This window comes from Vanellus vanellus (genome assembly GCF_965231255.1).
Source record: "Vanellus vanellus genome assembly, chromosome: 1".
Taxonomy (NCBI): domain Eukaryota; kingdom Metazoa; phylum Chordata; class Aves; order Charadriiformes; family Charadriidae; genus Vanellus; species Vanellus vanellus.
Genome location: NC_138905.1, coordinates 162,618,802 through 162,630,892, shown reverse-complemented (window position 1 = coordinate 162,630,892; position 12,091 = coordinate 162,618,802). Strand labels below are relative to the sequence as shown.

General features: G+C 41.8%; 1 protein-coding gene and 1 long non-coding RNA gene across 2 annotated transcripts in view; one reads left to right on the top strand and one right to left on the bottom strand.

Annotated features, from left to right (window-relative positions):
* Positions 1 to 1,350: 1,350 nt before the first annotated feature.
* On the bottom strand, positions 1,351 to 2,618 carry LOC309680125. Its single transcript, XR_014269877.1, has 4 exons — positions 2,555 to 2,618; positions 2,288 to 2,420; positions 2,137 to 2,192; positions 1,351 to 1,467 (listed from the first exon to the last, which is right to left on the bottom strand). It is a non-coding gene; the product is annotated as an uncharacterized lncRNA (long non-coding RNA).
* A 276-nt stretch (positions 2,619 to 2,894) lies between these two features.
* Positions 2,895 to 12,091, top strand: part of UBAC2 (UBA domain containing 2) — a 103,503-nt gene continuing 94,306 nt past the window's right edge. Inside the window, exon 1 of the mRNA XM_082493980.1 lies at positions 2,895 to 2,946. Within this exon, the coding sequence (XP_082350106.1) occupies positions 2,916 to 2,946 (31 nt within the window). The 5' untranslated portion in view covers positions 2,895 to 2,915. The remainder of the gene's footprint in view (positions 2,947 to 12,091) is intronic.

Here is a 12,091-nt window from a genome sequence, read left to right as displayed (position 1 = left end):
GCCTTCCTATTCTGGGATATGTTCCAAGGCAAGCATGAGGACTGATGATTTCATTTGACTCCAAAGTGGACAACACTGTATATTTAAATAATGCAAATAATTTGCATAATTCTTATGACAAGCTACCAGTTGACACCGACAGTGTTGGGATAAAAAGCTCTCTGCTTGGCACTGTATCTGGGGGTAAAACCTACATTTCCTCTACCATTCAATCAGTATGTGAAATTATAACTATTAGTGTGGGGGATGTAGTTTCTCAAAAACACATAGTGTATCTTATCTAATCCCAGAAAAATTAACTTAATAAATCTTTTTTGAAACAAGGGATATCATTAGATGTTTCATAGATTCAGTAATAAATTTGTATATACTTACATAAGATAGTGGCAAACAAATATCCCAGCAGTACTGAAAAATCTGCAAGTAGTTCAGTATATTGTTGTGAGAAGCTTGCCAACTATTGCTACTTACTCAGTTTTGCTGTATCTGTCAGTGATAAGTCCACAGAGCTGCTTTCAAAATAGCTCTTAAATATTTGCCCAACTGCATCCTTACTCAGCAAAACGCATGCATAAGTCTCCGGTATGTTTAATAATTCTGACTTCAACCCAATTCCAGCACTCAGCGTTGCAGAGAAGAATCCCTCTAATATGATTACCTTGTAGGACATCAGTCTAGGGAAATTTTCAAAACTGAGCTTATAAAACAGAAGAACACTAGTTCTGGGCTGTCAGGACTGTAAACCTCTAAATGAATGACTGTTCTGTCATTCCATTCTGTGTGACTGTGAGAAGAAATAAAAGCAAGCTTTATCGTTAGCATTAAAACAGCAATCCTAAGCCTATTACACAGGCAATGCTGGAAAAGTTTTACGGTTTTATCCTCACCTATCTGAAAGCCAGATCCACAAAAAGGCTTAATTACTTTAAATGGAGTTTGGTCAAAGAAGTCCAGAATGGCGATTAATTAATCAATCCATGAGTGCCTCATTAGATCCCTAAAGCTTCAGGGGGCATCCAATGAGGTTTCACACCGAACTGTTACAAGCTTTGCACCTCATTATTTACCTTCTCTTTCCTTAGAAATGAGGGTTGCCAGTGGCTTATGTAGTTATGCGCATTCAGCAGCATACGGGCAAGACAGAGTTCGCATACATAACACACAGCAGCCAGAGCCATTTGCATTTGAAAGGAAGAGGGAGAATTTCTGTAGCAAATCACTTCTTCCAGCTGTGCTTTAACAGCAAAGAGTAAGCCTGGTGTCTTTAGCCAAAGACACAACGTACATGATGGGTTTTGTGCCGTGAATCCAATTTTGATTCTTTGCTGAGGAAAGAACCTCGGCCTGGGACACAGTCGGGATTTTCGATGCACCATTGTTTGGTTTCTTCCTTCTGGCTAGTTTAGGCATACCTCCTGCTCTGCGAGCCGACTCTGAATCCCATTCCTACCTGCCTGACTGCAGGCCCTGTACAGGGAGGACAAGCGAGCAACAGAAATCTGAAATTAGCGCTGGGAGCTGGACGCTTTAAAATTACATACTGATATGCTGAACTTTGCTTAAGTCTTTGTGGACCCAAGCTAAGGTCTTTTTATGTCCCCTTGACAACATTAAGAGATTTTGTTTAAAAAGATTCAGGATCTTTGCATTCAGGATAGTTGCATTTGAATGTAATTATTAAAAGGCATATTCGTATTTGGTGTTATGTAAGAAAAGTTTATGGAATCTAAAAAATTTATGATCGACCTAAAAAGATTTTACTATTGGTCCCCTGTCTAAAAATTGTCACCTAGCTGACAAGTCACATCTGTTCTCAGGCTTCTACTGCGGTACACTAAACGTGACTCCAAGGCCCAAACGTCTGTCGAGTGCAAAAACCTCGTCCTGTCGCTTCCCAACATTCACTTCTGTAATGTGGGGCAGAGCATCATCACCTTCTAAATGCCTACCATGACTTATCTCCGCGAACTCTCATTTCTACATGGACTGGAAAACGTCATTGAAATTTGGTGCCTGAATACTCTCAGCCTTATCGCGGAATGGTAGAATTATACCGCACCACAGTGACCTCGGGAATTTGGCTCATCTCGTACGTGGTGTCTGCCATGCTGGTAGAGAGCTGGCTGTCTCACTCACCGTAACAGCTCCCTGCGGATACAGTCGGTGGAGTCCAGGGAGCGATTCATTTCATCCTAAAGTAGACACCTCCATTTGATCATCCGAGAAGCTCTCCGGGCTCCACTGAACGTCCGTTAGCTGTGCCGAGCGCTCCTACATCGGCTCTTACCTTCCTGTGCTCCCAAAATTAGGGTCACCCTCGGGTGTCGCATTTTCCCGAAGCCTGACGAGTCAGGCTTCCCCGCGGCAGCTGCGCATTTCCAATTTAAATCGCGTTCACAAAGACAAGAGCAATTAATTACCTACAGCATACGCAGACCGGCGTTATGTTTTACCTCCCACACCCCAGCGCCGAAGCGCCCGTCCCCGCCGCTGCCTCAGGGCCCGCGCGCGCCCTCTGACAGGACTCGCCACCAGGCGCTGCCCTCGGCCTTACCCCGCGTTAATTAACGCAATTAATTCCGTCTATAGGGCCCGGTGGCGATCCCGCTGCCTGGCAGCGAACCCGGCGGGCGAGCGGGAGGGGAGGGAGGCGGCGGGGCCCGTTACCGGGCCCCGCCACCCCCCTCCCCTCCCGCTCGCCCGCCGGGCCCGGCAGGGGGCGCCGGCCGCTCGGCTGAACGGCGGCGTTTGGCCCATCGCGGCCGCCTTAGCCGCGCCGTCCCCGGCCCGCCGCGGTTCCTCGGGGTCTGCCCGGCCTCTGAGGACCGGGGAGGGGGGGGGGGGGTGGAGTGTGTGTGTGTAGGGGTGTGTGTGTGTGTTCCGCCAGCGGCGCCCGCCGCGGTTGGGCCGGCGCCATGTTCACCAGCACCGGCTCCAACGGGCTCTGTGAGTAGCTGGGAGGACGCGGAGCCGGGGAAAGGGCGGTGGCGGCGGCGGGAGAGGGGTGTGTCGGCCTCTCCTCCGCCGCGGGTGGCCCGGCCCCTCTCCGCCGCGGGATGGGACGGGACGGGGACGGGGGCGCCGCCATGAGGGACCTGCGGGAGGGGGTGTGTAATGGTGGGGTGGTGTTGCGGACCCGCTGCCGCCGCCCGGCCTGGGCGAGGCGCTGCCGCCGCCTGCCCTGAGGGAGCCGCTGGCCTCCTTCCCCCTTCAGCGAACGTCCCAGGTGTGGAGGGGGGCAGCCTCGGAGGCTGTTTCACGGCACAAAGAACCCGCCGCGGTCGGTGCTTGGCGGGGAAGGAGAGCCGGGCCGGCCGCGGCGTGGACTTTGGCGCCGGAGCGCTGAGGGCAGACTGGGACGACGCGAGAAGCCCGAAACTTTGCTGACTAACGGCGTGCCTCACGTAAAATCCACGTCTGAGCGTGGAAGCACCCTCCGACTAGGGAGGAATGAGTCTAGCGTTTAAAAAGGGGTGTTTAGTTGTACCCGTGTTCATCCAAATGAAGAGGGGGGAAGGGGAGGGGAAGTATTTTTGCAGATGGGTCTGATAACACTGTCCTTGATTAGCAGCTCCTGGGTTTTTTTAGGGTTTTTTTTTTGCTTTTTTTTCACCCAGTAATAGATACTGTCGAAGAACAACCTCTTAGTGGCATGTGGCTGTGTATCATTCTGTGAGAAAGAAGGTGGGGTGAAAAGTATCCTTGTGTGGCTGAATGGGTGGAGGGTCAAGGTCAGTGTTTAAAATTTTTTTCCAAGATAGGTCCGTAAGTGGAAAATTGTAGTCGTAAGAAACACATTTGTGCTAGGAGAAGAAACTAGAGAAGATGCCATTCTGCAAAAAAAGTAAATATTTTACCGTTGTTTATTTATTTGTTTACTTATTTTTTCTGGGAAAATGGTACAACCTACACTTTTACTGAACTCACCTGTTGACCTAAAGTAATTTTTCACAGTAAGACTTGGCTGGTACAGGTGCACTGACAAACTCTAGTAGAGGCAGGGATTTAGGTGGCAGTGACATATGCTCACCTGGTGCACAACTGTGGCAGTTTAAGATGTCCCTGTGCCCTGAGGCTTTTGTTTCTGCCTTTGTAGCAAAGTGTCTGCTGCAGTAGCAGTGGGTATAATAGGATTCAGTCACTGATATGCAGAATCTGATGGTTTAGGCAGTTAATGAATCAGTGCCTGAGGTACCATCAGGGAAGTGTATGTGTGCATCCATGTTCTGTTTTGCCCCTGGGTCTTGGGAGCAGTAACCTCTAGCAGAAGGGCAATGACCATAATACTGTCAAGGGCAATGGTGGATAAATGAACCTGTATCAGAGACCTGAGATAAAATAACCAGACACCTGGTTCAACAACAGTAAGAATGATTGTGCCAGGTCAGACTGAGGGCTCCTGTAGTGTGGTGTGCCATCTCTGTCAGACTTCTTAACATCCATAAAGTTTAGTTTAAGCCATATCACAATACCATTTTGTGAAAATTAGTAACATTAAACTATTTTTAGCCATGTGTATCTTAGGTTATTTTAAAAAGTGACCCAGTTGTTGATGATAGTTCTAGTAGATTAAAGCTTTTAGACATTGATGTGGTGGTAAAAATGTCACAGGTTACTGTATTTTTTTTGCCTTGTTTTGTCCCTTTCTGCATAATTCCTCTCTTTAGCAATGGCAAAACAAACAAACAAACAACAAATGGCCCCAGGGTTCTACTACATTTTGGTAACGTGATTTTTTTACTGGGCTGCTTAGGTGTTTTAAGAAGGGTGCCAGAGACACCCTTGTGCCTGGTTTTCTAGAAGCAAGTCTGGTTTTGACCTGCTCACCTTTTTAAAAAACTTTTTTGCTTTTGAAACTTCTTATCAGAACCTAAATAATTAATGCACTTGGAGTATTTTGTTTCTTGTCAATTCTTCTGGTTAGTTAATTCTTGAAGTTGCATTTGATACTTTTCTGAAAGAGAGTAACCAGTGGCTCTTAGTGGTAGCAGTTGCAGCTGGTTATAAACTTTTTGCTCCATCTGGTAATATTAATCTAATGAAGGGTGATAGGATCTTGGATGAGGATATTATTATCAATGTTCTTTAAATTCTTTGTTTATTATTTCTTCTAATTGTAGAATAAGTCAAAATAAATAACAGTGGACTACATGATATAATTCCAGCAGATTGTAGAAACAATATAAAGATTAATTTAATAGTCTGTGTTGTCAGTAGAGGTCTGAATGAGAGAAATAACTCAAGAATCCTTATGTTTTATTGGATGCAGTACATAGATAGAATTCATAATCCAAGTCCTACAAAGCCTGTCTCTTTCTGACTGGTACTCCATTAGTCCCTTTTCCTCTTCTTGCATCCTGTCTTCTCAGTGTTTCTAGGCCGCTTCTCTCATCTCTTGATGTTTTGATGAAAACAAAACTCTTCTTTTAAACTATAGGGAGACTGATGCAATTAGGATATTTTCAAGCCGTTTACTAAATATGTGTTTTAAACTGGTCTTTGACACTCATCGTGTAGAATAATTTAATTAGAATATTTAGTTTTGGGCATGTTTCATCGTATGTTATTCCTCTTGCTGTAAAAATTCATGAAACTTCGATTGACCCTATAATCAATTCTGCTTTTTGTTATGTCACAGACATGGTATGTACTTAAGAGAAGACAACTTATAATTCAAATAAAAAGCCTGTGTGCTTGTTAAAATTAAATACTTGTTAAATAATTAATATTCTGATCATTTAATATGACAAAATGTTGCAGAAGAGGTGACTGAACTTCGGTAGGCTGATGCCAGTTAGCAGTATACTGATACAATGTTTCTAGGGAATGTGGGAGGAGGACACTGTGGCTTCCTTTTAGCACAATTTATTTGTAACATTTATTTGGGAATATCTTTGGCTGCATGCATGAACAAAATCCTGAGTGCTAGTGAGTAAATGAAAAACTTGAGTATTTTAATTTCATCAGTAAAAGGAGTTCAGCTATGTATCTGTGCAAATTAATGAGTAGCTGCAATTTCAAATTTCTAGACCAAGCATACAGTCGGGTTTGTTTAATCTGAATGCATTTTAGTTTTGTATTATCAAGTGGCCCTGACATACTACTACTGACGTAAGTTTAGCTCAGCTAAACTTTTCTGAAGTCTGCTTATCTACTGTAGCTGTCTTGATTGTTCTTCATCCAGGGTAAGGTTGTTGTTGCATTATTTAGTGTCAGTTGATAAAATAGTCCTATAAAACATCATCTAGATCTAGCCATAGATAGAGCCTCTGGTTCTTTTTTTGTTACGTAGATCTTTGCTTGGTTGATGGCCAAATTTTGTTTCTGCTAAATATACCCCTGCTAAGCTGAACAAACAATATTTTTCAGAGTTATTGACAAGTACAAACTATTTCTGTATTACTTACCTCGAGCTAACTTTATGGATCATCTCTGTACTATGAGTGCCAGCAGATGCTACACTATGATATGTGGCTACACAGAGAAGTTCATTTCACATTCTGGCTCCGTAGTTCAGTGAGATGAATGATATTATCTTCATCCAGGGAATATTCACAACTTGTAAGTTCTTTACCATAGATTCAGCTTCAGGTATTCCTCATTAAGTTTGACTGCTTCTATTGAAATTAGACTTTATCATAAATAATGCTTGAATAGCTGGGCTCTGTGGTGAAGTCCTTGGCCTTTGTCCATGTGCCTTTTAAGGAGATGTCTCCCGACTTTGAGCACTGCAGTTAAGAGTTCTTACATAAAGTGTTTCTTTAATATTTTGTATTCTAGTTTAAGGGGTTCTAGGTATAAATTCTCCCTCCTGCTTCTCCTGTTCAGTACTCTTTAAAATCACATGCATAGGCAGAGGGGTTCTTGAAAAGTGATGTTATAAGAAGCAGATATATAAAAGCAAACTCCTCCAGAAAACAAACAGTCCGGCTCTGGGTGCATGTGAGCCAGTTCAGACACGTAGGTCCTTTGCTAGCAGTGATATACTGGGTTTCTGACAGGCAGTATCAGGTGTAGCAGATGATAACGCTGTTGAGAGTTGATAACACACCTACTCAGTGTATGACACACATGATTTTGGATGAGGAGATATAAAAATAGCTATACCTGGTACGTATTACAACTATGAGATATGGAAGTCAGGAAGCAAGGAAGAACACCATTTAAAAGGACAAAGGCAGCTTGCTCTTGTTAAGGGAAACTGTTTCTGTTATCTGGAATATTGGAAGAGCTGGTATGTTCTGGGGGAAAAAAAAAAAGCCAATTGCAGAGCATGGGCGTATGCAAAATGCTAACCCAGTTGAGTTGACTTGTAAAACAACATTGCAGTATGTTCAGGAAGCACGCTGCACCACCTGGCTTTCAGGAAGGGCTTGGGAAGTGGGCTGTGGTGCCGAACCCAGACTAGTTTCTTGTGTTGCAGTCTGCCAGCAACTCCAGTCTCATGAAGAACGCTGTTGAAACACTTCAGTGGCTCTGCAACAGCTAGCATGAGTGCATGAAGACTGATGCTGAGCTGGCTGGTGGATTTACTGTAGTGCTGCTTAGCTATATTTGCTGCTTGTTCTCCAACATGCTGCATCCCAGGAGTGAAGTATGATATGCAAAAGGCTTTCCATTATAAGACACCAAGGCCTTTCCAACAACTTAAACCTGTAAGACCAACACCAAACTTTTCTGCAGACATTGTAATACCCCTTCCCGGTATTCTTCATGCTATGTGCAATACTTCACATGAGTATAGTAGGAAAACCTATTAGAGCTAGTCTTTATTAAGGTAAAATCTGAGTCCGTGTTTTAAAGTCTGTCTACTTGCTACATCTGGAAAATATTTGACTACTTTGCCTACTACACACAAGCTACTTCATGTAGTAGTAGGGAGTGGAGACCTTTGAACTTGCATGTAAGCATTTCCGCAAATGGAATTTATACTTCTACCTCTCTGTGAACCTTGTAGTGCAATGCTAGCAATTTGTTAAAAATCCCCAAGGCAAGGAGGGAACGCTGTGCTCATCTGCTTGCCTAACCTGCAAGACTGAATTGTGTTGTGCACAGGCGTCAGGAAAATAATAAAGGTATGTAAGTTGATGCTTTGTGGTATAACTGAAAGAAAAATGAAGTATGTGTTGAATATATCAGACTTCTGTGCATAACGATATTACGCAGTACAGTACTATATGGAAAAACAAATTAGCTTGTACATCAGCATGCCACAGTGCAGCCTGGTTCAAAATATTAGCTTGAGTCCTGGGAGCAGCATAGCCACATCAGTTCAACTAACCATGCATAGAATGCCACAAAAACATGGCTATGCTGCTGCTGCTGCAGAGCTAGCTCATTTCAAGCTAGTGCAGGGCTTTCCATCTGGTGGTGTGGTGTAGCCATACCTGATATTTCCGAAAGCATATATACTAATAGCAATATGGTAATATGATCTGCGGTTGGGAGGAAGAAGAGGTTGTTCAACAAGGTGAGCATTTTTGTTAACTTCAACCTGTTCTGTTTTCTATTTCTTTTCACATGTTCCTTTTAGAAACCTTTTAGAAACTCCACCTGGGAGCGGTAAACACCACCTGGGAGTGGTAAACAAGCAGGGAACAAGAAAATTTCAAAAACTGAGGCTGTTGCTACTATCACAGCTTTCATGTTCTTCTGATTAATGCAGTGCGGGCTTCTGAAGCTGCAACTACCTGAGCAGTTGTGCCATAAAACTCCCCCTCTGCTTGTGACAGACAAGCACATCTATTCCTTAACTCTGTACTTCAAAAGGGGTATTGGCAGCCAAAAAAGTGGTAGGTTGTGGAAGAAAAGGATTCATGGGCTTTGTAATGAGCGTAGGGGTGGAACGTGAGGACTTATAGGTGGTTTTCTCAATCATGTTGTGTTTTAGGATCATCCTCACATTGCACAGTGGTAGTACAATGGTTGGGACATTTGCCTGTGAGCTAATGAGGGCAGTTTTGGGGAGAACTTCTCCATTGCAGCAGAGGGAAGCAAAGATCTGTAGCAGAAGCTAGTTATTTGCCCTTTGTCATAGCATGTGCTTGTTTTGCTGGTAATTACAAAATCACTCTGTTCACTTAGATGGAAATTCAGTATGTGTGCAGCACCATTGCTATTACTGCCTGTTGTTTGAAAGAAATGCCAGTTAAGGAGTACTTTGGGATTGCAAATTTATTCCAAGGTCTTTGAAGATAGTGTTTGATTTATTTTAACTCTTCAGGGTCAAAATGAGAGTTTATCCTTTCATTCTACTTTCTTTACGCGATATAGAGGCACTGTGTTTTTTTCTTCCTTGCACATTTACATTGGTGTTGCCAGTAGACAGTGGTGCCCAGTATAGGTTAGTAGTACATGTTTTCATCCTGCACACAGTTGCAAATCCATTGGACTAGAATTTTGCTTTCTAACTTTACATTCTAAGTAAGGAATTTGACTTGGGTGTGAGAATGCTCGATTGTGCAGTATCTGGGATGTGTTAGTCATGTTTCGGTCTTACTGGTTGAGGCATTCCACAGCAGTGAGAGGGTTGCTCCTTCACTGGTGACCTCACAGTGGTCTTTGATAAGGACCTGTGTGCTGTTGAGGGGTAAAGCAGACTACTGCATTGTACAGTGAAACACTTGGAAAAAAACATTTCAGGTGATGTGTTATTTATCTGGAAGAGTTTATCTTTCTCAAGTTTATGGGACAAAAATAAACTTGTCAACTATGGTGACCTTTTGAGAAGCTTGAGAGTAGAAGTTTCCGTTACTCATGTGATGTTCCCTGTGGGTGACTGTCACATTAATGGGTTAGTTACTTCTGTGGTTTTTCACTTGGTGACGTGCATAGAAGTAAGTACTTTTCCTCTATAACAAGGTTTAAAGTGTCTAAGCTGAAAGGAGACTCATAATAAAAATGTGTGTTCACACTTTTGGAGAAAACAGATAAGGTTCTGTTGATTGGTTATTTTTGAACACATTCAAATTAGGAATGAACTTGATAAGCTAAAGTAGTTCAAGTGTGTATTACCTGCAATGTAAAAATGATCTAATGATATGAAAACTACAGTAAAATATAAATATTAAGCCTATATATAAATATATAGTCATGGTGGGAAATCTAGTGATTTGCTTGTCACGTTTTTTTTTGGTAACAGGATACTTAAGTGAAAATTATTACAGGATTAATGAGGTCTTGTAAAAATCTATTTAAACTCATGAAATAATGTAAATGTATTTGATAGTAAAATAGCAAGTTTTATCAAACTTTCAGAAATGTCTACTGTTGTGACTACTGCTATTGTTCTCATTTAGGCTATGCTTTCAAATATCTGTTGTATTCTGGTTATAAAACTGACCCTTTTCACGTTAAGAAATGTTGATTTAACTAAGTTAAGTTAACTTAACTAAAGGAGCACTGGCTGAGGTTTCAAGTGAATATGTGTGTGCATTGTGTGCACAATAACAGTCAGGCGGCTTCAGCTTCTTTTTTCCCCCAGTGTTCTTCCAGTACTCTTATGGCTTCAGACTCTTTTGAAGCATCCAACTAAATCAGAGGAATGAATAATTAAAAAAATGGTCATCTAAAGTCTATAGACCTTATTTTTGGAGAGCAAAAAAAAAATCTAAAGAAAGATATTAAATTGAAAGGTGGATAATTTTCTTGCATAAAAAAAAAATCATCGAGGCTTTCTGCTCTCCTGATACGTCTCTCAGAGAAAACCTAATCATAAAAGTGGAGCTTATGGTTAGTGGATTAACATCAACCTGTTTCAGTCCAAATCACTGCCTAATTTCTATAAAAGGATAGTTTTTCACGGCATTAGTTGCTTAAATGAAGGAAGGGAAGCGAGTGTAAATAATGAACTCAAAGGTATAGATTGTTGACTGAAAGAGGAGTTTTAAGTACAAGTTTACATTACGATACTCATGGGAAGAGATGTTTTCTTCACATGGTGAACATCAGAAGACTGCAGACTTCAAGGTGTTGTGAACTGAGAACAGCTAACAGTGCCCACCAAAGTTCTTCTTGATGTCATCAGTTAGTACTTGGATGAGGATAATGCTTAAATTATGTAGTAAGAACCCTATTTTCGATGGCAGTGGGATTGTGCCATGATTAGAATCCTGGCTTTGGTGCCTATTACCATCTTTCTTTTCTAGCAGTTCACTGTTCTGGTGTGCAGCAGATGTTGACAGAATCGTTTATGGTAGTCAGTTTGTCTGGATGCATACTAAGTATTTCTCACATTACACTTTTTTAATGCACTTTTGTACTTCCTTTGCTCTTGCTCTTTACTTCCCATTAGTACTTTTAAAGTAGTCTTATTGCTCCTTTTGTTATTTGAGAAAAATGACAACAGTGCTACAGATTTCATAATACCCTGCAAAAAAGCAGTTGTCCAAAAATGAGTAGGTTCTGTGCTATAACTGGGATGCTTGGAAAGGAGTTAGATGTAATTAAAGTTGCATGTGTGAAAAGGGGAAAAGTCATAGAAGAAATAATATTTCAGAGTTTCTGTATTGGCTTGAATTGTTGGGCAAGAGTTTGTGTTTTGTTGCATCAACTACACCAACAATTTAGGATGAATTGCTGGGTGTACTTCTGCTGGGTCTTCCACTTGACAGTTTTTAGTAAATGTGTATTGCAGATTTCTCTGTTCTCTGCTTGCTTTCTTCCGAGTGCCCTTTCTGAAAGTTATGCTACCAGGGGAAAAGAAGTTCTGATTTCACAAATGTCCTGATTTTATTAGTTTCTCTATTAATAATTGTAATGAATGAATGGAAGGAAGATGAATGTCATGTAAATTGACTTAAATATGTTTCTTTGAACGGTGGATCCAAGTGCAGTGAAGAGAAAGACAGTTTATTCAGGACATTTATTCAGGTAGTTCCTGCTTTATAGCCTCTGGAATAAAAGCTAATCTTAATCCCTAATGCAAAGGAAACAGGTATTTGTTTTAACTAGATGTGCATGTATATTTTGCTAGCGAAAAAGAGTGATTGTTTTATATCCTGAAATGTGATTCAGCTTTAGGAGGGCTGCATAGCAGGGCGTGACCTCTATAGGTGCAGGGAACTTAGGTTTAATTACAGCCAAACAATTA